The sequence below is a fragment of the Anas acuta genome, chromosome 20, assembly GCF_963932015.1.
Source record: "Anas acuta chromosome 20, bAnaAcu1.1, whole genome shotgun sequence".
NCBI classification, from domain to species: domain Eukaryota; kingdom Metazoa; phylum Chordata; class Aves; order Anseriformes; family Anatidae; genus Anas; species Anas acuta.
In genome coordinates this window covers 10,003,737-10,030,368 of record NC_088998.1, presented here as the reverse complement: position 1 = coordinate 10,030,368, position 26,632 = coordinate 10,003,737, and the positions used below count along the sequence as shown (strand labels likewise).

The 26,632-nt window shown below is 48.8% G+C and overlaps 2 protein-coding genes and 1 long non-coding RNA gene across 8 annotated transcripts; 2 read left to right on the top strand and 1 right to left on the bottom strand.

Annotated features, from left to right (window-relative positions):
* The first annotated feature begins 764 nt into the window (after positions 1-764).
* Positions 765-12,878, top strand: LOC137842525 (uncharacterized). 5 transcript variants are annotated; one of them, XR_011089097.1, is made up of 3 exons: positions 768-1,236; positions 5,635-7,890; positions 11,426-12,878. It is a non-coding gene; the product is annotated as an uncharacterized lncRNA (long non-coding RNA). The 5 variants fall into 5 exon arrangements; XR_011089096.1 differs by lacking the exon at positions 11,426-12,878 and adding an exon at positions 9,189-10,768; XR_011089094.1 differs by lacking the exon at positions 11,426-12,878 and having other exon boundaries at positions 769-1,236; positions 5,635-7,622; positions 7,767-10,768.
* MRRF (mitochondrial ribosome recycling factor) lies at positions 2,052-17,719 on the bottom strand. Of its 2 annotated transcripts, none has more exons than XM_068656663.1 (7): positions 16,715-17,719; positions 14,827-15,012; positions 14,218-14,373; positions 12,872-12,990; positions 10,030-10,121; positions 5,013-5,172; positions 2,052-3,251 (listed from the first exon to the last, which is right to left on the bottom strand). In XM_068656663.1, exons 2-7 carry the CDS (start codon positions 14,996-14,998, stop codon positions 3,174-3,176), a joined length of 777 nt encoding a protein of 258 aa, XP_068512764.1. In that variant the 5' UTR covers positions 14,999-15,012; positions 16,715-17,719; the 3' UTR covers positions 2,052-3,173. The 2 variants fall into 2 exon arrangements, with proteins under 2 accessions (XP_068512764.1, XP_068512763.1); XM_068656662.1 differs by lacking the exon at positions 16,715-17,719 and adding an exon at positions 15,837-15,967.
* RBM18 (RNA binding motif protein 18) lies at positions 15,965-25,899 on the top strand. The gene is made up of 5 exons (XM_068656664.1): positions 15,965-16,145; positions 19,593-19,719; positions 20,776-20,862; positions 22,672-22,757; positions 24,139-25,899. The coding sequence occupies exons 1-5, from the start codon at positions 15,997-15,999 to the stop codon at positions 24,296-24,298; spliced, it is 609 nt and encodes a 202-aa protein (XP_068512765.1). The 5' UTR covers positions 15,965-15,996; the 3' UTR covers positions 24,299-25,899.
* The last annotated feature ends 733 nt before the right edge of the window (positions 25,900-26,632 follow it).

Sequence of the window (26,632 nt, the reverse complement as noted above, 5' to 3'; positions counted from 1 at the left end):
CAGCTGAAGGTGCCATTTTTACGGCTTGGCTGAGCAAGGAAGTATTTTTTTGATCTCTTAAAATCCTGAATATTATCTGACAGTTTATCTTGTTTCTCCGCATCCGTGTCTTTGCAGCAACGCCAGCTCATTTACATGTGTATTGCGCCTGCCTCCACGGGTGCTGAGGTCAATTGAAACTCAAGAAAAGAGGAGAAATTTATGCAAAACTGTTGATTGCATTTGTATGTAATGAAATCATCCAATATTCATCTGACTATAGACTCTAATCTGAAAGGAGAAGTGAAGGACATAAGAGTCACTGGAAAGCAATAATGAGCTTCTGTAGTGATTAAAAAAGCACTTGAGCTTTCTGAAAATCCAGCCAGAAATCGTGTCTAATCAACACGGAATATAGGAGGCAGAGATTACATTGATACATTTTGCAAAGCTCACTGTTGAAAATGTATGCGAGCTGTAAACTCTGACATGCCATCCATGGTCTGTTTTATACAAATCCGGGAGGCACACAATCAGAGCCTGGGCTCGTCCCTGGCACAAAGCAATCTTGGTGTCTCTGCTCGATGACTCATAAGGAGTGCAATCACATCTATTTTGAAGAGCAATGTTGTTTTTTAACTGTGTCGAGAGCTTCCAGCTTCCTCGGAGTTTTTCCTGCCTTTCGCTTCCACCCTGCTTTCCCCGTGGCCGCGGCTCTCAACGTGCGGGTGGCAGGAGCCCGACGGCGCTGCTGCGGCTCCACCGAGCAGCAGCCCAGAGGGGAGCAGAGCATGGAGCTGCCGTCCTCGGCCATCGTGCTGGCACCTACGGTGCTGGGGTAGGGCACTTGGGGGTCTGGGCACAGCCCCCTTCATGTCCCACCACCCTCCTGTGAACCCCCCTCCTGCTGCTGCTGCACCCAAACTGTTTGATGGCCAAAGCAGCTTGCTGAAATCAGTGCTGTTACACCCAAATGTTTTCTGGCTGCAGTCTCTGTTCCTCCTGGGTTATTTGGCGCAGCTGGAGCTCCTTCTCCACCCTCCAACAGCATCAGCTGCAGCTTCTTATCAGCGCTGGGCACAGTCCAGGCTCCAGCTAACTGAAGGGTTGCTGCTGGCACTGGTGGAGGGAGCCTTTTTATTTCCACCTTGCGTTGCTGTGTGCTGGAGATGCTGGTGTGGTTGGGGCAGCAGCAGAGCAGATATTCAGCAGGACCAGCCCAGAGCCACCCCTGTGAGCCTGCTGGATGCGGTGACAGTAAGTGTGACGTTCCCTGTCTTCTCTCCTGGACTAGCAGTGACCCTGCTGCAGGCTGCCTGTGCTGTGGCAGGCATGGGGTTATCTCCCTGCCTTGCATGTGGTTGGTGCCATGGTGGTCTTGTGTGGCTGGAAGGTGCCTGTCCTGCTGTTTGAAGGACAGGTGAATGATGTGGCTCTGGTTGGTGTGTGCTGCTCCCTCAGGGCTGGGGCAATGGTGGCTGCTGTTGGCATGCAGCACTGGGGGCTGCAGGAGGACATGGGGACTGCCTCCCCTGCCTGGTGCCATACTGTGTGGTGATCAGCTCTTTATTTCCCTGCACAAAACCTGCCTTGGCACCTGTGTTGTTGTGCCACTGAGGCCTGCATCTCCCTCCTTGCCTCGCAAAGACACCGGGTACCCACACCAGGGACAGGCGGCCCCGTCCCCACAGCACATGGCTGCCAGCGCCTGAGGGAGGCCTGGGGCAGCCATTTTGGATGGTGCTCAGGTGCCTGTACAGCAGCTCTGGTTTTACCCATTTCTAACTAATGTGGAGTGAGATGCGACAAGAATAGCAGTAAATACTTGGGGAATTCCCCCATGCAATGACTCCCTGCAGCTTTGCTGCCATCACTACTGCCTTTAAGGCTGGGAGGACGGAGGAGCCCCTGTGCCTTCCCTTCCAAGTGCACGTCCCTGCCACAATGGTCTCAGGCAGGTACAGGGGAAACCCTTTGGCCCCAGGCTGCTGCTGGGATGTAGAGGCTGCAACAACAGCAAAAAAGCCCAGTTGATAAATGTCAGAAGAAATACAGTAATCAGCTGAAAGCAATTTACTGAGCCATGTAACCGCCCTGGGCTCGCCATTTTCCTTTATTCATTTATCATGGTAAGTGCTTTGGCCAAAATACACAAAGCAGAGAAATTGTTGACATGTGGGGCCCTAGCAGAGCAAATCCTTCATCCTTCTCCCCCTCCCCACTGTGCACAAACTAACTTTTTGGGAGTTGTTTATTTAAGGACTGCAGAGGCTTGGTGCTCTTTGAACCCAAATGCTTTGGGAGTGGGGCTGTGGTGCTGGCCACCACCTTCCCTCCGTCTTGCCATTGCCTGAGGCTGCTTGCTGCTGTTGGAAAGTACCTGCTGGTAACCAAGGGTTATAGTATGTGCTCAGGACCATGTCATGATTCTCCCTTCTCTAACCTCTGGAATGTGGAGCAAGCATTGCATGTGGGAAGATGTTGGCTTTGTAGACTCCTGTACTGACTGTTGGTTGTCTTACTCCTGGCAAAAACAGCCATGCTCACAGTATTAATTTCAATTCTCTATCTATGAAGCCTAGGGAACTGCAAAGCCATGGTTCCTGCTGGCTGGTGTGCAGCAGGTGGTGATGAGTTGCCACACACCCTCCAGGAGCGGCTGGTGGCCAGGTTGCAGGTAGTTGTGCCAGCTGCTTCTCTGGAGAGGGGTGAACTCACTTTTGCTTTATTTTAAGCAAGAATAAACGAGGGTTACAACAGGAGCATCAAGTTCCTCCTGCATGTGGTGCATGCTTCAACCAGCCCTAGGCTGACTGCTGCTAGAAGCACAACCAGGCCAGGGTGCGAGGCGATTCCACAGCCCTGCAGAGGGTAGGGTGTGCAGGGAACAGGCCAGCAAGGAGGTGACATGTCGGGTGGTATGAGCTTCACCCACTCCTGCTGAATTGATGCCAATTCTGCTGATGCCTGAATGAAGAACAGCAAGGAGAGTTTCCCCCTTCCCTCCAGCACCATCCAGGTTCAGGAATCCCAGTGGCTGGGGGATCCCAAAGCCCAGATCTGCTCTGGAGGTCTGGGAGACCTATCCCTGCCCATCACCTGAGGCTGCCTGACTCCAGGCAGGGATGGCCAGTGGGGTATGTGGCAGTCTGTTCTTGCTTGTGGGGGGGAGAGCATGTCCATATGGATGATGTTTATCCAAGCAGCTCCTTGGTCTTTGCTGCCAGCAACTTGTCCATCTCTGCTGCAGCGTTGTCTGCCATTTGCTGGATCTGTGGCAACACAGCACAAGTCTGAGTCACGTACTAGGTAATGTCACAGTTTAAAGGAAAGGAACGACCAGACCATTTCCTGAATGAAAGCCTAAAGCCCTCATGAAATCCAAAATAGTGCTTGGGCAATAGCTGGCTCTTCCTAGAGCTCACAGCTGCCCTGGGTGAGTCTTTGCCAGTGCTACATCTGCACAGTGATAACAGGGATCAGTCAAAGGCTCTGAAAAGAGAAGCTCAACATGGGCTGTCTGTGCAGCTCCTACTTGTGATAGACTTGAATGCCAGCATCCAGCATGGTGAGGGATCCGGGGGACTTCCCCATCAGTGCTCTGCTATTTCAGTTAGACCCGCTCAGCACCCAAAGATGTCTGCACGTGCAAGTGCCCTGTATCTAATTTACGCTTGCTGCAATCCTTGCTCTCCTTTCCAAGGCTCCTGGCAAAAATCTTGTCTGTGCTTCACAAGTTACTTGGTCAAGACCTTATTTACTTCAGGGAAAGGCAGAGTCAGAGACCAGCTGGTGTCTGCACCAGAGCAGAGAGGGCTTATCTCTACAGCCTTCTATTATTAGAACAGACCAGGTCACAGCAGGAACACAGGCTTAGCACACTAAGAGTTCATACATGAAATAAACAGACTTGTTACTGCTTGTAAAAACGAAAATTCTTGTAAACTGTAAGTTTCTTTTCCTTGTGTAAGAAACTTCTTGTAAAAAGAAGTAAACAGCTATTGCTAAAGCCCTGTCTATTGATCATGGTAACATGGGATGGACAAGGAAAACAGTTCCAAAACGGGCATCTGTGTATTTGAGTGAGTGAAGGGTGCATGTGCAGAGAAAGGTTGGAGCCTCTGGGACTTTTGTGTACTACTTTTATAGGACTAATTAAGGTGCACTTGATTCCAAGGTCCAAGGCATATGAGTATAAGACCTTTCATGCTAAAAAAAAAATTTGGGTACAAGTGAAAATTAGACTTGAGATGCTACCTCTCTAAATGCAGAAAACCATCTGTGTGCTGTGGGACAACTGCTTCCCAACAGGATTCAGTTACAATAGCATGGCCATTTTTCCTGCTTGCACAAATGCTCTGTATATCAATGTTTATTTTTTTGAGCGCTCAGAGAACAGTTCTGAAGCATTTGCAACGTATCTAACTTTAGCTGTTAATAAACAAACAGCTAAAAAGTAATGGCCTGCCTTCAGAGGCATCAATTCAGCAAAACACTTATGCTTGTGCCTGAGTTTTTGCCCAAGTAATTGACTTTAGTGACATCTGCTCTTAGGGAATTAGGCGTGTGCTTAAGTATTTTCCTGAATCAGAGCCAAAAAACTCCTAACAGAGAATCTTGCTAGCCTTTTCATTAACAACAAACTGGAGCAATCCTCATTAATGCCAGCTGTTTTCTGATGTCCAGGCACTGCTTAAGTGGTGGTAAAACTTTGGGTAGCTTTGCTCCCCAAGATCAGCTGGTTTGTGTAACAATCCCTTGGACTACAAAAGCTTTCGGGGAAAATGTTTTTTCCTGTTTCAGCTTATGGTTCATACCATAAATTTGGCTTTGAGATTCAAGCCTGAAATCTCACAAAGAAAAAAGCAAATACAACAGCTGTTGCCTACTCCAAAAATTCAACCCAGGGTCACTTCTTTTCCAGCCAGGTTCTCAGTGCTGGAGGTTTGTCAGCAAGCTCTGGCATAAACGCTCACTGTGTGTTCACACTACTGAGCTGTGAAACGTGATATGCTAAAAGGAAAAAAAAATACCTGCTTTTCTAGCAGCCAGATGGTATCTTCAGACACTTTGCTCTTGAACTTCTTTACCTGGTTCATGCTTTTGCTTCGCACCTTTCTCAAGGCGTCTTTGGATTTGTTGGTGGACTGTTTGGCAAGCTTGGCCAGGCTCTCCCTGTGCTCTCTGGTGACCCTATCAACAAAGAAGGGAAGAGAAAAGTGTCACATGTAGCACAGCCAGATTTATTTCCTGCAATTGACTGACTGGACTTGGGGTAAATTCAGTGGCCATCTCTGCTGTGGCACCTTTCAGAGAACTCCCCTTCCTCTGGGGCTGATGGGCTGTGAGAGAGCACCTGCATGGTGCTGTGCAGGTGTTACGATGGTGCTGGTTCTGTGCAAGGCTTCACATCGAAATGGTGCTGCCCAGGGCATGCTTTTATCCTGCTTTGGTCACCCTGAGGCAGCTCAGCTACCTCTGCACATCTGCCATGGCAACACATCTCGGCACAGAGAGTCTCGAGCCTAGAACAGAAAGTTCCCAGCACAGCTCTAAGCTTAGGGACTTGGACTGAATCTCACTTGTTTTATGGTTGTCGCTGCAGTGCCTGAAAGTCATGCTGAAATGTTTAATTTCTTTTTTCTCCTGCCAAAGCATCTGCAGGGAAGAGGGAAAATCCAGCTCCAGACCTGAGACAGAGCTGAGAAGTGTAATTTCCCTGCAAAGCTGTGAGGAAACCTCCATCCATTCCTGAAACTCAGAGCTGTCTCCCTGCAACTGGAAGAGGCTGAATCATTTATCTGGAGCCTATAGAGCTTGTATTTCACTTGACCTTACTCCAGCTCATCGTGACCAGGCATCTCCACCGAGACCGTGTGTAACACCCTGTCTGACAAGGAGGTGACACCAGAAATGGATCTGACATTAGCAGCTCGTACAGCCGCAGGTGATGTGACACAGAGCTCCAGCTCTCCCCTGACACAGTGCCAGTCACAGAAAACTTCCAATTTTCCATCCCAAACTGAAACCTGAAGGTGATGAGGGAGCCTGGGATCGGCTGACATGTCGTCTTAGCTCCAGTAATGTTCCAGCACTTACAGCTGATCACTGTCAGCATCAACTGTTAGTGCTGAACAATAATATTGTAAATTATTTTCATGGCTATTGCGGTTTCCACATCACCTTGAGAATAAACGCAGTGCTCTCGCTGAGACTTGCTACGCAGAGAGCTCCCGTCTGCTCGCGGAAGATATTGCAAAATAAACATTTCACGCGAATATTTAGAAATTGGCTGCAACAGCCTGGGTCACCAAAACACTGAGGCCAAGACTCTTCCTGCAAAGAAATCAGGAAACCTGGGGCGAGGGCTCCCGCAGCAGCGCCAGCTCTGCCCCCTCGCGGGTATTGCTTACGGGGAGGCTGTCAGCGTGCATCGCCCTGCGCCTCTCGGAGCTTGCTGCAGCCCCATGCGTCGCGCTGCCTCTGGCACCATCCTGCAGCAGATGTTTGCAGGGGCTCTGACCGCCGCTCAGCACCGCCGGCTGTTTTTACTTTGAGGTACAGGAGGGAATAAGCTTTCCTGAACTGATCAGCGACTGCAGGGACTTGGTATCCCTGGAAGGGCTGACAGATGTAGAGCTGGGACCCAGCTGTGGCACTGTGGTGCCCCCTCGCACCCAGGGGACACCCTGGGGACAGCGACGTGGCCCCCTCCTTGCTGCCAAGGGGGGCGAGCAGCACACAGACAGCGAGGGGCTTCTGGGCAGCACAGGCTGGGACTGGGACTCGAAGGCCTAATTAGAAGCGAGCGGGGTTACTTGTGGTTTCCTGTGCATCCCAACGCCGATGCCTTTAGGGCTTCTTTTGTTTAAAATCCCAAGCCAGAGGTCCTGCGGCACATGCAAAGCAAGCTCATAAACAGAGGTCTGGGTGAGGTCAGGTTCTCAGGCAGCTTTCTGAGGGGGCAGGGAGGGGAAAAAAAAATAAAATCCGTGGCTGCTAAACTGGGAGGAGGGAGCTGGAAACCTCTGCTCTCCTGCTGGGCGGTGGGGCGAGCTGGTCCAGGAGGATGGCCTCAGCTGGGGGAGGCAGAGTTTGCCCTTCGGTTTTCACCTCCCCACTCGCTTCAGCTTGTGCGAATTGTGCTGAGGGTATCACTCGCCTGCTCAGGGCTGCCGAGCCTTTAAGGAAATGTTTTTGTTTATGCAGGGCTGCCAGATTTCCTATGCTTCTTGGCACAGGGTCACAGCTTTCGTGCCTCCTTGTCTGTCTTTATTAACACCAATTTCTTTTTATCACTGCGCAGTGCCGTGGAGTTTCTCAGCGGGTTTTACGTTCCAACCAGACCGTATGTAAATTCTCAGCAATGCTACCACCGATGCCAGAAACGGACACTTTTTCAGTCAGATGCTGTTTCTGGTTAAGGAATCCATCAACATGAGCCAGGCCCATGGTTTTTAAGGACAGTTGTTTATTCCTGTACCCAGATCTGGGACTCTTAAGCTGTCTAGTAACCGTTGCAGCTGCTTCCTCTTTAATCCCCCAAAAGCATGAAGCAAACCTGGGGAAGGGGTGCCAGAAGCAGGGCGCAAGGACAAGGTTCCCATCCAGGGGCAGCTGCTGGATCAGTGCCACCACCACAGGTAAAGTGGCAGGGCTCAAACCCCGTGGGTTTCCAGGGATGATCCTGCCCTGCCAGGATCACCACAGAGCCTGGTGACCGCACACCAGTGCATTCAGAAACGCACCCTACACCGTGGGTAACATCTCCTCTGTTTCTGCTTCAGTCAGCAACCAGTGGTTTAAGCACTGCAGCACTTGGATGCTCCTTTCCCAGCATATGGCATGAGCACACCCACAGTGAAAACAATGCAGGCCACATCTCATCTCCAACACAAGGCGTTTATGCGGGTAAGAATAATTTCTGTATCTCAAATGCTAGGAATTTCCTGTGAATGAGAGGGATCAGTTCAAGGAAAGTAGGCTTAACTAGATACTCTGCATGCATAATTGCAGATAAACATAGGGTGCAAAATATATTATTCAACAAAAAGCATGAAAGAGACTTATTATGATGAGCGATCTGGAGCAACGCAGCTCAAACAGCTTTGTTTTCTTCAAATGAAATTTCTCAAGTCCCTTCTCCCCATAGTAGGTATCTTTGCATATTTCTTAAAGGGCAAAGGAAAATAAAAGCTCACAATGAGTCATTAAACTTTCAAATGAGTCATCTGGCTTTCAGTAAAGCATGTGTAAAAATATTACTAATTTACAAACAATATCCAGTGTAACACAATGGGTCCAAAAAAGATGAATCTAAAAATGAGGCAATACCATAAAAGACACAAGGTCAGGTCAAATTCGGCCACGAGATCGACCAATACAAATGTTCCCATGGCTGTGTTTTTTTCTTCTTTTTTTAAACCCTCAGGGAATAATTTTTATATAAATAAATATTGCCTATGCAGTGCTAGCAACACAAACAGGCTAATACCTTAGGGAGTAGAGGGGATCCTAGCAGGAAGCAGAAATAAACACCAACAAAACAGTGTATTTTTAAAACTAGTGTACATTTTAACTGCAGTGCAAAAACTTATTTAATAGAATAAATACTGAAAAGTAAATTTCATTTTTAAACGCTTGGTCAAAACAATCTCAAGCCCTGATGTGTAGCTGCACATACGAGGCAAAATATAATGCATGGGTGTTCACCTGTTAAGTCTGATTAAAAAGTGTTTTTAGGAGCAGGCAGAGATTGTTCGTGTTTGATTTACTTTTAACATCTTCCCTCATGAAAGAATCCCTTTCTGCAGAAACACTGTCTCTTCATTGTTTGCCTGTTTTGCACACCTGCTGTAATTTTGATGATTTCACTGCCTCCATCTGTTGTATGTTCTTTGCAAATATTTTTAGAGAGTTGAGAAAATTAAATAATTCAGAAAAATATAGAAAAAACAGTTCAGAGTAGAAAAAATCATTTCAGAGATATAATATTGAAGAGTAGTCTCTGGCTGAACTTGCTTATTTTTCTTCCATTTGCATTAGAAGGTTTTAAAGATTGAAACAGTCTGCTTCACTTCTTGATAAGTGGATGAAACTCTGACAGATTTAGTTGTGTCAATAGAGTGGGTCAGAAAATGGAACTAGAGGCGCCCACGAGGGCAGACCTGCAAGGCAAGTTTTCCAAGCTGAAAATCAATTTAACTTAGGACTCCCTGGGCTGCCGACTGTCCAGGAAGAAAGCGACCAAGAGCAGCAACCCTTGTGCACCAGAGGAACAAGGGAGCGTGTTAGATCTTTCTTGGGGAGAGAAGACCTGGTTTTGATCCATGACACCACAAAAGAAAGTGACAGAACGTACATATTTGTTTGAAAAACAATATTTTTTTAAAGATCAAGATTTGTAGTTTTGGAGTTTCCTCCCCTGCAATTCATATTCAAGGATGACCCAAGTGCCCATTAACAATCAAACCACTGTGCAGCAACCCGGGAGCCTCAGCAATTATGAAGATAATGGTGCCCTCCTCCTCTGCCTCCTCTCCTGAGGAATGGGGGAAGGGCAGAGAGCACGGGGGGAAAAAGAAAATCAGCAAATAGAATGATAATGTCATTCCCTTTCACCGACAGCAACAGAAAGCTGCAATTAGACTTCTCTTGAATTTTATCTAGCATTTTGATCAGAGAATTTCTAAAGTAGATCTAAGGCACGAGAAATATTCGGTTCATCTTTACTTAGCAGTCACCTGCTCCTAAAACACAGCGCACGTGTGCAGGGTTTGCGTGTGCAGCCATCCCTTTGTGGGAGCTGTTCATAGCACCCCAGGGCCATGTAACCCTGGGGTGGCAGATCACACGGGGGACTTTGTGCCTCTGTGTCTGACCAGGGCGTTTTGAGGGCTCTGTCACTGCAGGGTCTGAGCACGCACAGGTGCAAGGGCTGCTCTGGTCCCAGGGACTGAATGTGGGTGAGCTTACCCTCTGAAGGGTCCTCACCGCAGCTCTCTGTGTTATCTTACGTGAGGGTGAACTTGGGCAGCTGTGGGCACTTACTTCGGAATCGGCACCCGAATCAGCATCCCATCCACTTCTGGGTTCAGGTTCATTCCACTCTCTCTTATAGCCTTCATAGCTGCAGCTGTGCTCTGTAAAACAGATCAAAAGGTAAAGAGAATTAGGAAATAATCATTCCCATATGCCAGAACTCTGTCAATAGTTGGCAATCCATCTCCACAGAACATGGAAACATTTACTTCTGTTACCAGTAAGATCAGGAAGTTACATTGGTGCGGAGAGCTTTGATCAAACTGAATGGGAAACTATGGCTGTGCTCGGTATCGGGGTAGGAAGGGCACAAAGGGGGGAGACGGGAAGGGAAGCAACAACAAAAGAAAACTGTTTTGCTTCTTTGAAACTATTTGAATGGTTTGAGGCAATGCAGAGTGAAACCGCAATAAATTCCCTAGGCATAGCCTGACTGTGGCAAAGGAGATGAAAGATTCTGAGCATTTAAAAATTCCAGTTGAATGTTTTCCACTAGAAATCACACAGTGCCAATTTAGAAAAGTTAACTAACTTAACCACTTCAGCACTACAACCTAACCACATTACATCAGTAGCAGTTGGCTGAGAACGGAGCCTGTGCCCAGCTCTGTTTATTTTACAGCTTATTACTTAGGATTAAGTTTTCAAAACTCCATCACTGCTGACTGACACTGCTCTGCTTAAAAGGTAAGGTGTGCAGGTTTGCTTGGGAACTACAAAGTGAGTAAAATGCTTCCTTCCCCATTTTAGAGCGCTGGTGAACTTTCACACAGCATCAAACATTATGGTTAAATCACAGCTTTGCTGGCAACTCCCACAGTGCTCTGCCAGTTTGTTTCGTTCTTTGACATTGACAATAACAAGACCGAACTGGTCTATTCCTTTGGCACTAGTGTGGCATTTCCTACAAGGCGCATTGCTATTTCTGATATTCTTTCCCATTGTTAACTTTAGCTCCAGGCTGCTACAGTAGACTGTGTTTATGAAGTTCAGTTTCTATCAACCGAGGCACAAACTAAAGCTCTGCACATTCATTTAGCTCTGCAATGCGTGATGTCACTGAATGAAATTAATGCTGGTCTCAGTGTTCTGTAAAACACAACGGCCATACTCTATAACACAAAAAGTGCAGAGAAAACATAACAAAGAAGATTTCAGCATGTTAGGACTGTAACGTGTTATTCTATGCACAGTGCATGCTCTGTAGGAAGAGAACGCTTGCTAGAAGTTGTATTGTTTAACATACATTCTAGAAGAGATAGGATGGGGACAATATTTTCACTATTTCTATCGCAGCACATAAAATAGCTGTAGTTAAAAGACGTGATCTTGTTTGTTTTTATAACTCTTGGGCAAACGGGATTTGGCCCTGTAAGTCCTCTTCTATAATTATTTTCTTTTTCAGACTCTTCAGGGATTTTTATTTGCTTTTCAATGCTATGAAGTATTGGCTATATTCTATAAATAATGACATCACATGAAAGTGAGTATAATGTTATTAAGCAGTTCAGCCTATCCACGGAACAGTTGTGGTATAAAATATTGCATTGAGAGAAATATTTACAGCTCTGGTTCAAATGAAAAGTGGTCCTTTGGCTTAGAAAGCAAATGCAGGCAATGGTAGACACGACGATATTGGTATCTTGATCTGCACAGACAGAGGCTGCATCATGCCATGGCTCCTCCGGCCCTCTCAGCTCTGGCACTCTGAGGGACCTCGGTGCACTCGCTGATGAGGGGCCTTCAGTCTTCGAAGTCATTATACGTGCTGGATACACTTTAAGAAACACTTAGGCATCAAGTGCCTTATGCTGACCTCCTCTGAGACTTTGCTGACTTAATTAATTGGGGAAAGCCTTTGCAAAATAAATAGAGATAAGCTTTGGCAAGCCTCCAGACCCGGAGCGGGATGAATAGCTAACCTTGCGGTCGCTGCCACTCGCATCTGCAGGTCGATCTGCAGGAGCCCCCTGTGAGGGACTGCTAATGTCTGATCCTGGGGTGTGATTTGTACTTGCTGCCTTATTTGGGGGCAAGTCTAAGCCTCCTGCAGAAGACTAAGGGAAAATGACCCAAATTTAGGGGTTCTGATCTGAAGGTGCTGTTGATGGAGGAGCTCACTAACTACAGCAGGCCCCGTGTTAGGCCTTGCTCCCATTAGCCCAGGCCCAGCTCAGAGGCAACATCAGCAGCTGCTTTCTATGAGCTTCCAGGGGGTGCCCTCAGCCTCTGTGCTCAGTAAGCAAGCTTTATAGGAGTTTGATGGTGCCCCCAGCACAAGTACAGACTATTCCAACTGAACTTATGGTTCGGTGCATGGCTGTGTCTCCTCAAGGCACTGCGCTGATATAAAACAGGGCAGATCCAGCACTGCTCCCACATGTGGAGATTAGGTCAACCAAAGGAGAGGGTGCGTGCATAAGACTACTGGGTGCAGAAAAAGCAGGGGAAGCAGAGACCTGGCAGGGCACAGTGTGTGCAAGTGTCCTGCCAAGTACTGCAGCACCCTAACCCCCACAGCAAGCTGACCGTTCAGTGGTGTGCTCTGGGTATGAGCCTGAGGGCCCTCATGGCCTGATGTGCAGCACACCACTCCTGTCTGACCCCAGTGCTGCCACACGTGGGAGATGCCCTGCTCCAGACAGAGCACTTGCCCCGTGCAGCGTGCAGTCAGCAGCAAAATACGGCTTCTGTTTTGTTTCAGACGAGAAGCGATACTCGGTGCGGTCAGAGCTCTCTGACCCTGTCCGATTTGATTGATTTTGTCCAATTGCTTCTTTGCTCGGTATCAACCCGTTTGTTCTGTCAGTAATTACCTCCCTTTGCCATGCCTTCAGTAACGTGTCCTTACCTCAGGAAAATTGGTCATGTTGACTATGATGAGCTGAGGTGACTTCAGTGAGATTTGCCCAAGCTGGTTCAGCGGAAACTTCCCATCTTTCGTCACGACAATTATGTGATCAAGGGCCCCTCAAAAGAACCAAACACACGGGAATTTCAGTACGATACAGCACTTCAGGATGATGCTGTAGTAAAAACATGAATAGAGGGTCCCAATTTCCTTCTGTTGTGCAAAATATAGACGTTAATAAAGAAATTATGTATTTTTTTTCATACTTCAGGTGCTGTTTATATTTATGCATCCCCTGCGGTATTTGCAAGTTAATTATTTTAACACTGCTGTAGAGCACAAAAACGTGAAAACAAAACTCACTTGTTACTAGAATAGGAAAACTAAACAAAGATTGCAAAGAATAAAAAGGAAATATTTTTAATTCTTAAAACTTAAACATTAAAATGTTATTACAAAGATCTAGAAAATGATTGTCTTTAACTTAGCAACGTTCCCTTAAACCCCTCATTTTTTCCAAGTCCCAAGAGGAGGTGCTATACACTGCCTAATTTAAAGTATTCAGTTTCTCCCTGAGCTACTCTTAATCTGCTCTCTTGTTTCTGCTGCAAAATGTTAACAGGCCAAAAGGCACATGGGACAAGAGGTACTTTATCAGTGCAATTAAAAAAAATACCTATGGTTAAAATAAATAGTTAAGAGACTGAGCTACACTTTCCAACTCCATTAAAAACTGAAGTGCCCCTGCCAGAGCAGGGGTGGTGAATGATTCAAATTTGGTCATTGTTTAATGTTAAATTTTATCCCTGAAACTTGATACTACTTACAAATACATATGTTCAGAGTGTTATAGTAACTGTAGCTTAGTCAAATATATTCACGTTTCTTCCTGAAACACAAAATTCAGTAAGTGAATAAGGCTTGTAAAGGTCAGTAACCACAAAGATGCATAGCAAAAAAAAAAAAAGTTTGTATATGCCAGACACCAGCCTGATGGCAATTTCCAAAAGGCTAATTTAATGGCAATTGGATTTTTCCTGCCCTACTGCACCATTAGCTGACAACCTGCTTCTTCATCACATCTGCAAACAGTTCAGTTAGACACTTTTGACATCTCCCACTTAGAAAAGCTATTTCCAGGAAGCTATTAACAAAAATAGATTCTTCCTGGTCAAGCTCAGGGTGAAGAGAGCCTTCAGTTGGGGATGTCAAGGTTGCAGTAATCGGGTGCCCAGTGAATAACTCAATAAAAAGAAAATCAATTTTGAAAAAAACGGACTTCTCTGTTACTAGGATGGGTATCCTTCCTTACAGGCAGTAGAGCACCGTACAAGAAAGTTACCAACCTGGTGAGGTTCTAACGCTGACATTTTTGTTGAAATCTTCTTTCAGAGCTTCCACCACCGCCTGCATGTCTTCATTGGTTGCCTCCAAATTGATAATATCTTCAACTAAGGCAGCATTGATATTCACTTTGGCTTGAGTCTGCCCTTTACCTTTAGCTGAGGATTACACAAAAAATATTTTCTGTTTCTGAGAACACTAAGTTGTTGTATTAGAAAGTAGAAAGAAGACGTTAGAACCACTGTTAGATTCAGAATTGAGTCTAAGATAAACTGATGTTCCTAAATGAGTAAATTGCCCAGCACTTGAGCACACGGGCAAGGTACGTTTGAAGGCTGTGCTTTGTGCATGAACTCTAACTCCACAGCCTGGACGGTGCCGATGGCTACTTGCTGCTGCAGTGAGAGCTCCACGCAGCACTTCTCCCTGAGGAAGGACTAAAAACTCCCGTACCCTGCAGTGCACTCGGGAAAGCTAGCTCCTTCAGGGCTGTGTTCTGCCTGTTAGATCGATACTGGTACAGGAGAGAAAAGGAGTAAGAAGTTCTGCTTTCAACAGTATCTGGCAACACCTTTTGGGGTTGCAGAACCGGGCAGAACAGCTGCCTGTACCTTTTTTGGTGGCCAGCTGCCGGGTCAGCAGCACCTGGTGGACACACTGCCTGCAGCCCTCCAGCAGCAGGGCTGGGCAGCCTGCAGGAGCCTGTGGCAGCCTCCTCATCATGGCCAACGGCGAATACAGCAGGGAGTGCAGGTGCCGAAAGCATCTCAGTGCCATGGCCATTGTTTACAGCTCACCTGGGAAGAGAAAAGAAGGGTGGGGTGCTCAGCTCGCTGAGCAGAAACGGCTTCAAGCCTTGGCTGCGTGTGTCAGGGCATGGTGCCAGCGGAGTGGTGCCAGCTGAGCAGTGACAGCTCAGTGGTGACAGCTGAGTGCTGCAGGCTGCTCCTGGTGCCCCTGCAGCTGCGTGGCTCAGGCCCAGGGACACGGCTCTGTCCCGGCCACCCGAAGGGCACAGCCTGGGGAGCCACAGCGGGAGGACCCTCCTCGCTGGGGGACAGGGTGCTTGTGACAACTTAGATTCCATCCTACCCTCTCTGAGGCTGAAAGGCATTATTATTTTAAAGCCCTTATTTCTGGACATTTACTGCGGGGAGCTCGGAGGTGTTGCTGCAGCACAGGGGCAGGCTGGGGCTGGGAGATCCGGGCTGCAAAAGAACTGAAGGGGAAGGAGGTGGAAGGCGGGCTGGGCTGGGCTGGGCTGGGCTGGGCAGGGTGTGCAATTCCGAGCCGAGCCGAGCCGAGCCCTACGGAGCCCTACGGAGCCCTACGGAGCCGCTCAGCCCCGCTCCGAGCCCCGCTTGGGGCGCGCCACCCGCCGGGTCCATGGCGCGCCCCAAGCCCCGCCCCCGGCCACGCCCCCTCCGCGTGACCACGCCCACACCGCCCCGCCCCCTCGCGTAGCCCCGCCCCTTTCTGCTGGCCCCGCCCCTCCCGGCCCGTTCCCCTCCTCGCTCCCCCCCCCCTCCCCCGCCCCTGCTGGGGCCGCGCCGGGAGCCCCGGTTGGGGAGGGGGGGGGGGATGTGGGGGGGGCTCCGTCCTCCGCCGCCTCCCCGCTCACCGTCGCCGGGTCCCGCGCGCGCGCCGCTGACGTCACGGCCCCGCGCCGCCTGCGTCACCGCCGGGCGCCGAGGGCGGGGCGAGGCCTGCGCGGGGCCCGGGGCGGCGGCGGCGGCGGCGGGAGGAGGAGGAAGGAGGAAGGAGGGGGGGGGGGGGAGGTGATGGTGGGGGCCGGTCCCGGGCCGCCCCGCGCCGCCATGGAGCCGGGCCGCCAGGCGCTGCCGCTGGAGAACGCGTCCATCCTGTGCGAGGGAGCCCTGCAGGACGGGCACCGCCTCTGGATCGGGAACCTCGACCCCAAGATCACCGAGTGAGTGCCGCGGGGGGGGCCCGACACCCCCACAGCCCCCGGGGACACCCCCGGTGTCACCCCCGGTGTCCCCGTTCCCCCTCCAGGCCACCCCGGCACCGCCCCCGTTACCCCTCCCGGTACTCCCGGTGACCCCTCCCGGTGCCCCCCATTCCCCGTTTCCCCCCCCTGTAGCGGCCGAGCCCCCCCCGGCCCCTCCCCACCACCCGCGGGGGCTCTGGGGCTGCGCTGAGCCCCGGCCCCGGGGGGTACCGGGGGGGTTCGGGGGGCGCCCGGTGCCGGGGCTCGGCTGGGGCCGCGCTGCCCGCTCCAGGATCCATTATTCAGGCTCCAGACCCGCGTCCTGCTCTTGGTTTGGCTTTATGGAAGGTTTCACCCCGCTGAAGGTGGCATCGTCAGCTCGTCAGCTCCGTCTCCTTGCACTAAAACCCAGAGAGAGCTCCTTGCGCTGTGGGGTCAGCACAGGAATAAAGGGGTGGCCGTGTCACTGCTGCAAGTCCTTACACACCCTGCAAGCCCACACTGCCCCGTGCGTTCCTGTCCCAGGCTCCACACCCGTCCCTGCTCACCTGGATTATCCCCACTGAGCCCATGGATCGTGTGGCTGGAGCCATGCACCTGAATGCTAAAACAGCTCTTCCTCCTTTTCCAGCTTTTATCTGATTTTAGAGATTGCCCCTGCAATGCCTGTGTCAGATTCCCTGAAGGTGCAGTAAAGCTGCGGGGCTGTTGGTAGGGCTGATCGTTGTGCCTTCCTCGAGCAGGAATGGGTTCAGAAAGTCCTGAATTAATCCGAGACTTCCGCTTAGCGAGCAGCCTGCAGCTGCAATCGGGGAGTTAATGGGTAACGTGCGCGTTCGAGCACAAGCTGTGGTAATGGGGATTTGTAAATGTAGGGCTGCCGGCAAAGTACAGCCTGCACGCCGCTGGCCTTCGGGGGGTTTGTGCGTGTACCGAGCAGCTGGGGCTCCAACGGGGGGCTCGGAGGGGGTCGAGCACCGATGCCCCCTCTGTGTCAGGGTTTGGGGCGCCTTCTGGTGGGCGTCCTTACTGGTACCGGGTACTGGGGGGCTGCTTTTGGATGCTCAGCCTCTGGGTTTGGTGTCGGTGAGCGAGGAGGCTGCAGGGTTCCCTCAGCATCGCTGCAAGCCTCTGGTGCAGCATTTGTCACCGGGGGGAGGTGGGAGATGCTTTGTGCTGCTGCGTGGTGGAAAAGCCTTCAGAGACCCACATTTTGTGCCCAAACGCTGTGCTTCCAGCGCTGCAGCTGCACGCACGCTGTCTGGTCCCCAGCAGCCCTTGAATGAGCATTAATTGCCTGCAGGTATGAAGTGTGGGTGTCCGACTTCCTCGGCTGCTCTGCTGCTTGTCTGGGGTCCCATCTCGATGAGTCTCACCTCGAAAACAATGTGTGCACGAGTTGTTGTTGCAGCCTCCTCCTGGCTCCCAGCGGGGCAGAATTCCTCGCAGTAATAGGTTTAGCATGTGGCCCGCTACCTTCGCGGCATCCTTGGGACGGCATTGTTCAGAGGAAGCCTCGCCGGGGTTTGAATAGCACTCGGGGTGCCAGGAGGAAGGCTGGAGGAAAAGGAAACGGGGGAGCTGCGGGTTTGTCTCGCGTTCACATCAGATGAGAGGAAGTGGAAACTGGGGCTGGCCGCGGGGCCGCATCTGTGCGAGCGGCTCCGAGGCTCTGGGTTGCCTGGGTCAGTGCCATAAAAATGCTTCCAACATGGTCACACTTTTTTTTTTTTTTTTTTTTTTTTTTTACACTTGGGGTTTTCCACACGACAGGTCTCCCTTGAATACTGAAGTCTTCTTCTCTTGGAGATGAGTCAAGCGCTGTGTTCACACCGGCTTGTAGTCACAGCCCGAAACTTCTGGGTGCACACAGCTTGAGGTCTGAGCGGTTCCTTGTGGGGTAGCTGACTTCCAGTGGTAAAAATTGCGTGTGTGGTTGGAAATCCCTCTTTGTATCATCTAAGATTTAAAGCTCGTAAATTAAATAGACTACGTAGGTCGCTTCCAGGCTCTTCTAATAAAACGCATTTTAAAGGAACGACTTCTGCTCTGCTGCCAAGAAAGCAGAAATAAACGGTGTTATTTGAGGGCAGAGGTGTGCGGGGGGACAGCCGCCACCACGAGGTAGCTGCAGGGCTTTGCCTCGTTGCTGAACGGGGTGCAGAGAGGAGCCTTGCTGCCCGTCCCACGGCTCTCATTGCAAAAAGGGAAACAGCGCTCTGGTAGTAAGGACTTCACCTCCATGCTGCTGAAATTGCAAGCGCTTTTTGTAGGAATACGTTCACAGAAACAAACCTGGGGCATTTACACGCTCTGGAGGCTCTGACATTTCAACACGTGGGATTTATGTCGCACCTCCAAAGCCGGTGCTGTTACTGGTACAGCTGGGACTGCTCGAGGTGCGGCGCTGACGCCTGGTTTCTGTGGAACCGGCTCCCTTCTCTTCCTGCTCTTGTTTTTCTGTCTCTCCTGCCTGCGAAGCAGAGGCTGAGTGTTCGCGGGCCTCTTGGAAGACCCCAGCACTTCAGTGCTTCATCTGTGTCCTGAAGGACGTAGGAAGCGTCCCCTAATCACTTACAATGTGTTTATTCCCCTGGAAGATAACCTGGCCCTCCTGCACTGCGGGCCCGAACACTTTCTGTACCTTCACCTCTTTGAAAGTGCACATCCTGAACGTCCGCCGTGCCCGTGCTGGGAGATGACTCACGTTCCTGGAACTTTCTTGCTTGGCTCCTGAAGCTTACAAAGGGCCGCAGCCCGTTTCAGACATCCTATCGGGCTTTATTAGGAAAAATATTGTCTGTCCTTCCCGTTCGGACTGTCCCTAAAGTTACACGATGCACTTGGGTGTCCTGGGACACTGCTGATCTCTGCCTGGACACACGCTGTTCTGGCCGCTGCCTGCCCGTGTGCAGCAGGATTTGTCCCTGTGGGTTTGGGAGCTGCGACTGTTCTCTCGTCAGGGAAGCTGGAAATTGGGCTGGGTTACACGCCTGCTAATGCTATCCAGCTAATTGCCAGGAGGAGTTGAGTCCTAAGATGCCCTTCGTAAGCCCTTAGACAGCTCTTGGTCTCCAGGTTTGGGGTCAGCCAGCGACTGCCCTAGCAGGTGCAATTTGCCGTGTAGGTCAGCCCGTGGTGCTCAGCTGGGATCGGGGGAACCAAAAAAGCTGTAAGGATCTTCCAGGTTTAGATGTGGCCTCTGCAACAAACAGGCTCCTGATTTTAGGCTGCTCGTTGCACTAGAGGCTGAGCAGACAAATGTACTCGGGCTGTTCCAAATGTGTTAAAATCTCAACGTGTGGGGAGAGGGAGCCCAGGCTGGAGGGGGATGGATGGTGGGCTGGGTGTGAAACGTGTGCCTGTGTGTGTGCCCTTGCTTTCCAAGCACTGCTAGGTGCAGTAAATGTCTCCTTTCCCCTTCAGGTACCACCTCCTCAAGCTCCTCCAGAAGTTTGGCAAAGTGAAGCAGTTTGATTTTCTCTTTCACAAGTCCGGTGCTCTGGAGGGGCAGCCGAGGGGTTACTGCTTTGTGAACTTTGAAACCAAACAGGTACGGTGCTTTTATGTAGGATTTTGTTTTAGATGACTGGCTTCTTTCCCCATCTCCTTCATGTCAATAAAAAGCTAAACCAGGAAGGGATTAATTAAATACTTAAATTAAATGCTTTCTCGTGCTGATTGCATAGGGCTGGTTCTTTGGTTCCTTTCTCTACCGAGCTGGCGGAGGTGTGCGCTGGTGGTGCTGCGATCCGTGCAGAGCCTTGGATCAGCCTGCCAGACCCACAACTGCTCGGAAGCCCTCTCAGGCTTCATGAACATGCAAACACCTCGTGTGATGCTGCCAGATACACAACATGCTACATCTGCAGTCTAAAATTCAAGTTGTAACACCAGAGCTATAGTTATTTGTCAAAATTCTGCTAAATTGTTAAAAAGTTATGTAAAGCAGCGTTTTTGGAGATTGTGTGCCCTCGTCCTTTTGCTGTGAAATCCTCCCTGAGGATGTCAGAAGAGCCGTGACGCGGTGTCAGAGCTCTGGAAGCTCTGCTGGGATGATTATTCATAGCCAGGCAGAACAGCACTGCAGCGCGCCTTTTTAACTGCTGTGAATTAAGTTTTATGGGAGTGTCCCAGAAGCAAGGTTTTGCTGCTTAACCTAGATCAGGGCCAAGTGGCTAACGTCCCCAGTGTGCGCTAGCAAGATCTGGGGTAAGCATAGGTAGGTGTTTATGAGACGTGTAATCACTCTAATGAATCATGGCATTTTCGAGAGAAACCCCTGTAGCACAAACCTCCCCCGGCACGCTGTTCTAACAGCTCCTGCAGCCGAGCTTTTCAAAACCTGTGCTCGTCTTCCCCATTTCCTCCCCCCAACAACTGAAGGAGTCTGCCCTGCTGGTTTATAGAAGTCTGGTTACTCAGGTGGGTGTGGGAGGCTTCCAGATACTCCTGGGTTGGGATACAATGGGATAGATTTTCTTTGCTGTCCGTTAGCTTTACTTACAGAAGGCTGAGTTACAAAGAGAAAAGGGTCTTTACGTCTGCGACAGTTTTGACTGAGGACTCGGTTTGTTTATTGAACTGTCTTCCTGTGCGTCCTGTGCAGGAAGCAGAAAAGGCGATCCAGTGCCTCAATGGGAAGCTGGCCCTTTCCAAGAAACTGGTGGTGCGGTGGGCACACGCACAAGTCAAGGTAAGCCTCTTGCTCTAAATGAGAACTGCGTTTAGTTTGCGAAGGCAAAAATCTGTAATATTAAGGAACAATTCTTATCAAGGCCGCCTTATCCTGGCAAGATAATTTCAGTCTGTTCTGGGAAATAATTCTCATGGAAATAGCACGAACGATCTGCCACTCCTCTCTTCCACCTAAGCTGTGCTGGATCAGCTATGAATGAGAATAGGCCGTTTAACCTGATGTTCTTTGTAAAGGAGCTTCTAATCAGGGCGCTGTTACAGGTTACTCTGTAAATGTCTGCATTTCAACTTTTCCCAAGCGTAGTGAATGATTGGCTGAAAGTCTGTATCCTTCCCTTTGTGGTTTTGCTCCCTTTTTGGATCGGAGATGCGTGGAAATTCCCAATTACCAGGCGCTCTGTTACTTTGTTCCACTTGTGAAAGCACTTATGTGGCAGCAGCTCTAATTACTTCTGACTTCTAAAGCAAGGTAGTTCACTTCTAAACTAAATATCATTTTATTGCTTGCTCTATTGCATAAAACATTAAGTGTTTAGTATTAACTTAAGCAGTACCTTCTGGAACATCCTTGTTTTAATGTCACTGAAGGCTTGTCTTGTTTCTCTTGCAGTTATTTGCTAACTGGTATTTGATAAAGCAACGTAGTTTGAATAACTTTCTGTGCAGAAGGCTGGGGGGAGGCAGGGGAACCTGCTTATTTCTATTTACCTGTGGGTAGTTTGCTTTTAAACATGTGTTGATTATCTTATAGACGACTTCCTAGCCTTTCTCTTACTGAGCGTAGCAGTGCATTTGCGTTGGAGTCTTGGGAAGGAAAAAGGGAAGGAAAAAAAATGAAAACCAAGGGCAGGTATCTTTGTTAAAGGAGACCATGTTGTTTTAATTACTGGCTCTGAGGGCTCCAGGCTCTTGTCAGCACCTCCAAATGTGTGCAGATCCAGTCTCCGTTTTCTTGGGCACTGGAGCCACGGGCACCTCTGGGTGCCTGGTGAGCATTCGGGCCACAAAGGAGCTTCAGCCAGAGGAGCAGGCAGCAGCTCAGCTGGGACTTCAGAGGGTAGCTCAGTGCTGGGCTGGCCAGGGCATGGCACAGAGCATACATAAACAAGCAATTTCTAATCTGTGACTGGAAAGATTTAACAACACAAAACCTTAGCTTATTGCAACAAGTGTTTATTTTAGGCAATAGCAGCACTGTGCTAAGTAGCTTTAAGATGAGCAGCCAAGGCTTACCAGACACTGTCAATTTGAGCAGCTCTGCTGAAAAACAAACCTGAATTTGTGCCAAGCGCAACAAGGAAGCGGAGCACTGTGAATAGTTCAGGAGGCCCGTTGCCCACAGAGAAGACAGGCTCACAAGCTGCTTTTTACGGAAAGGAGGTGGTTCCCAACTGATCTGGAATGCATTTTTCTTCCAGCACTGCACAATTCAGAGGAGTTGGGTGCTTGGGTTATCTTCTCACTCTGAACAATGTCTCTATAAAGGCTGTAGTGATGCCGCGCAGTAGTTGCCTTAAAATTTAACATCTTTACTTTGTCTTATATAGTTGGGAACAGGAAGTAATAAAATGGGATGAGGTGTAAGGATCCATAGTACAATGTACGTAAGTGTGCAGTATCTACACATCTTGTTGGCACTAAACAAGCATCGTGGTTAGGGTTTGTTGTAGTGTTTGGCCATGAAAATCATTCGGTTGAAAGATTCACAAAACCCAAGGTGATATTAATCCAGATTTAAAGCATATCCATAAGCAAATGTTTTTGTTTGTAATTCCAGTTGACTTGAATGTTGGTTTTCTGTTTGCAGAGATACGATCATAATAAAAATGAGAAGATTCTTCCAATCAGCCTGGAGCCATCTTCCAGCACGGAGCCACCCCAGTCTAACCTAAGGTAGGAGATGAGGGTGAGAGGTGACCAAATTGTGGGAGTGATAAGGAGTTAATGGCTTAGATTTCAGTAAGATCTGGAGTTGGCATTATCTTTGTACTAAAAATCTAACATGGCAGTAAAGCTGTTTGTAGATGGGCAGCATGCTGCGAAGTGTCCCAGATGAGTTACTTAAGACTTGATGTTCATTTTCTAATGTATTAAACTGCTGGGACACTTAAGGGAGAAGTGGTAGAGAGAGGAATTGGAAATATGCAATACTCCAGCTCACTTAGCCAGAATGTGCTTTGTACTTCACATGAATTTCAGCAAGAGGTTTTGTACTCTACTAATTTCATTAAGCAAAACGCTTATGAACAAGAACTTCCTTTATAATGGTGAAAGATTTTTAAAAATCTTTCTTTTTTAAAAATCTTTCTCCATTAAATTACAAAAAATAAAAATAAAATGCTGCCGGCATTAGGATTAGTAGGTCTTGTCTGTGGGATGTGGTTAAATTCTCCAACCCCAGGGCTGCTTTGGTTTACGGTTTGGTTAAAGGTGTGTGTGATTTCCAACCCCACCCCCCAGTGTTCTGTCGGCGGAACCTTATAAGGAACTGAGACTTGGGATAATTAATTTGCCTACAGATAAAATGAGATTTGAAATTCAGAAGTACCGTGCTAGGGAAGTAATGAGCAGAGATGGAGTCGTGCAGGTTGCTAGCTACCTCAGGGACACAAAGGAGCTGTGCAGTGAGGACGGATGCTGCAAGGAGCTGCCGCGGAGAAGGGAACGTTCCTCAGTCCGTACCCAGCAGAGGGTAGTGGATAACAAAAGTCCTAGGAATTTGGGGTGTAACCTAGGATAGCTTCTCCCTCTGGGATAAACTCTGGTAATGTTGAAATAATGTTTCTTCCTGGCCCAATTAGAGTCTGGGGTTTTCCCATCCCGAATGGTCGTGTAGCTGGGAGGAAGTCTGGCTTTCATTTCTCTGCTGCTTCCAGCAGCCTTGTCTGAGCTGCGCTCTGCTGCACATGCTCAGAGCTCCTCGGATGACTTCATTTTGCGTGAAGTAGGAAGCCCTGTTCTGTACTCATCTAGCTCAGAATCCTCAAGAAAGTGCTGAGTAGGTGCAAGGACTGCTGTTTCGTGGTGCTGTGTTGTGCCATGGAGGGCCTTTCCTAAGCAAATCCATGCTGAGAATTCAAGTGAAATAGCGTGGGCCTTAGGCAGTAGATTCCTGCTTCCTGATTTCACGCTTGCGGAGGCAGTGATGGGGTCTGCCCAGCTGCTCCTGGTGCAACGAGGTATTCAGCTGTCGACACAATTTTTGGATTGCTGTAGTGTGTTTCCATGCTAAGACCAAGCTCAATTTCTCTTTTTTTTTCCCCTCTCTTTCCAGTGTCAGCGCAAAAATAAAGGCCATTGAAGCGAAGCTGAAAATGATGGCAGAAAATCCAGATGCCGAATATCCAGCAGCACCTGTTTATTCTTACTTCAAACCACCAGATAAGAAAAGGACTACTCCTTATTCCAGAGCTGCCTGGAAATCTAGGAGATGATGCTTATGAATGGATGATGGTAGCAAGAAACACTGCTTTGTATATCTGGAATCCTCCAATGCTTTTGTACTCTTCTAGAGTGAGAAGGATACTGCCACCTGAGCACAACACCACTGCACATGGCACAGGGCTTTGTAACACCTTAGGTGGTCTGCTGAATACTCCTTACTGCCAGTGTAGCTCCACAGCTGAACGCTGTTCAGAAAAGCAGGTTGCATTCAAAGCCTCTGGTGAACATCCAGACAACCTCTTGTTAGCCCACATTCATTAGCAAGATTAGAAACAGTAACCCATGTATGGAGAAAAGCACATCCAAAAAACTCCATTTAACTGATTATTTTTAAAGCTTTTTTTTAACAAAAAGTATTCCAATTTGTGTTTTAAATGGAGGGGAAGCACTTGGTTTCGATTAGCATTCTGTAGTTACCATGGAAAACTTTCTCATCTTAATAAAACTCATTTTAAATAGACTTTGCAACACTTTAAGTAACTGTGCATGCAGTAGTTCATATGCACCAAAGCAAATTTACTTTGCATTTTGACTTGCTAACTTTAAGATAAGTCGTGACACAGCACGGGTATTGGCAGTGTCATCTGGGCTGTAGGTATGTGCCTCTGTGTTGGAATTGGGGTATTTACACACCACTGAGGTTTGTTCTGTGCCATAAGCTTCAGAGTGCAGCAGTGGCATATCTGATGTTTGCGTTCGGTAATCCCCTGTAGTGGTAGCTCTTCCTAAACCAGATGTGACAGCGTGAGAATAACGTTGCAGCCTCAGAGACATCTGTCAAGCACATGACCTCAGCACTTGCCCACCAACCAGTCCAACTCCTGTTCTTTCCACTGGCTGGTAAGGGAGGTTGATTGTCTCTTGGTGTAATTAAAGTGACCCAGGTGTTTGTGACAAAATTGGTTCTGCTGCCTGCTGAGGCTTACCTGTGCAAGGTGTTTAATGCAGAGGTCTAATGGGTGGCGTTTTACTGAAATCATTTGATCTGCAGCTTGTTCTTTTCCTTAAATGTTCTCTGCAAAATTGAAAGATCTGAAGAAGGACCACTCTGGCAGCGTTTTCTCCTGTGTACATGGTACTGGGACTGCGTGTGCAAGAGGGGTATAGGAGAACTTGTGTTTTCAGGTGTGGTAGATACTGTTCTGATTTTGCTGATGTTCACTTTCACCACTAAAAGGACTTCCTCAAGTCCTTTTAGCGGTCTTTACCTTGTCTGTCACTCTTGAGTTGCTTCCCCAAGCTGGTGAACAGTGGTCTCAAACAAGAGGAAGAAAGTGATTTTTAAACAGCCTCCATTTCTGTGCACAGGTGTTGCTCACTTGTATAGCAAAGTAAGGTTTGTATTCCCAAAGCGGTGCACCTGCCTTCAAGTGCTGAGCACGCTTCCTGCTTCCCAACTTAGCATCTAGAATGAAGCCGTGCATGTGTATGATGGATAGATTAAAAGCCTGAATTGTTAAAAAGTAGGTCTTGTACTGTTAAATATTTGCTTTCTAATTTTCTTTGGGTACCTGAGTAAAGAGAAAGTGGTGTCATTTGGAGTTTGTACCCCTGTGAATGTCAATAACACCCATTTACATTCCTCTGTGAACAGCCTGTGTTTTGTTCTTACGTGGTCTGACACTTGTACTCCTCAGGATGTGCATCAGCATTATTTCGAACAACAGTTTTTTTTTAATAAGAATTTAGAAAGGATCTAAATCCAAGTCAGGCATGCGGTTGCATTCTCTTCAGAAACATGCTTTGATATTTATTTGTATTTAAATCGAACTTGTTGAAATTCTTACCCCTCTAAATAAACGTCCCAAACGCCTGTCTTCTCCCAGGGCAGTGAGGGTGGCAAGCGGGACGTGAGGGTGGTAAATGCTTGGCATCAGCCGCAGGCTGCTGCTACGAGGCCGCGTACAATAGCAGCAGTCATTTTTTTCCCCACTGCCCCCTCGGTAACAGAAGTGCCTTGTGTGTCTGTCGGCCAGACCCAGACCTGGGGGAGCTTTGCTGCAGGTCCCTGTCTGTCGGCTGCTCGTGCTGCCCAGGAATGTCACAGCCTCCTGAAGCCCCCACGGCCCTCAGCAGCCAGCACTGATGGCATGGCCAAACCCCAAGGAGTTTCTCCTACGAGCTGTGGGAGGGGTGAACTCAGGAGCATCAGTGCTCAGGCCCTGTCAACCACCATGAGCTAAGTTGGAAAAGCACCTGAAGACACGGGTACATGTTTACCATGCCCACAATGTGGGCTTTTCCTTATTATTTCAGTTTTCCTGCTGGTGGTGGTGGTGAGACCTGCCCCCATCACCCCAGACCAGAGATCCCATCACGCTTTC

Coding starts and splice junctions, on each gene's coding strand:
- MRRF (XM_068656663.1), bottom strand. CDS start 14,998: ATGGCCATGGCACTGAGATGCTTTCGGCACCTGCACTCCCTGCTGTAT. Junction 14,374..14,826: donor GCAGCTGGCCACCAAAAAAG/GTACAGGCAGCT, acceptor TGTAATCCTCAG/CTAAAGGTAAAGGGCAGACT. Junction 12,991..14,217: donor CAGCGTTAGAACCTCACCAG/GTTGGTAACTTT, acceptor GGTTCTTTTGAG/GGGCCCTTGATCACATAATT.
- RBM18 (XM_068656664.1), top strand. CDS start 15,997: ATGGTGGGGGCCGGTCCCGGGCCGCCCCGCGCCGCCATGGAGCCGGGC. Junction 20,863..22,671: donor GGGCACACGCACAAGTCAAG/GTAAGCCTCTTG, acceptor TTCTGTTTGCAG/AGATACGATCATAATAAAAA. Junction 22,758..24,138: donor CCACCCCAGTCTAACCTAAG/GTAGGAGATGAG, acceptor CTCTCTTTCCAG/TGTCAGCGCAAAAATAAAGG.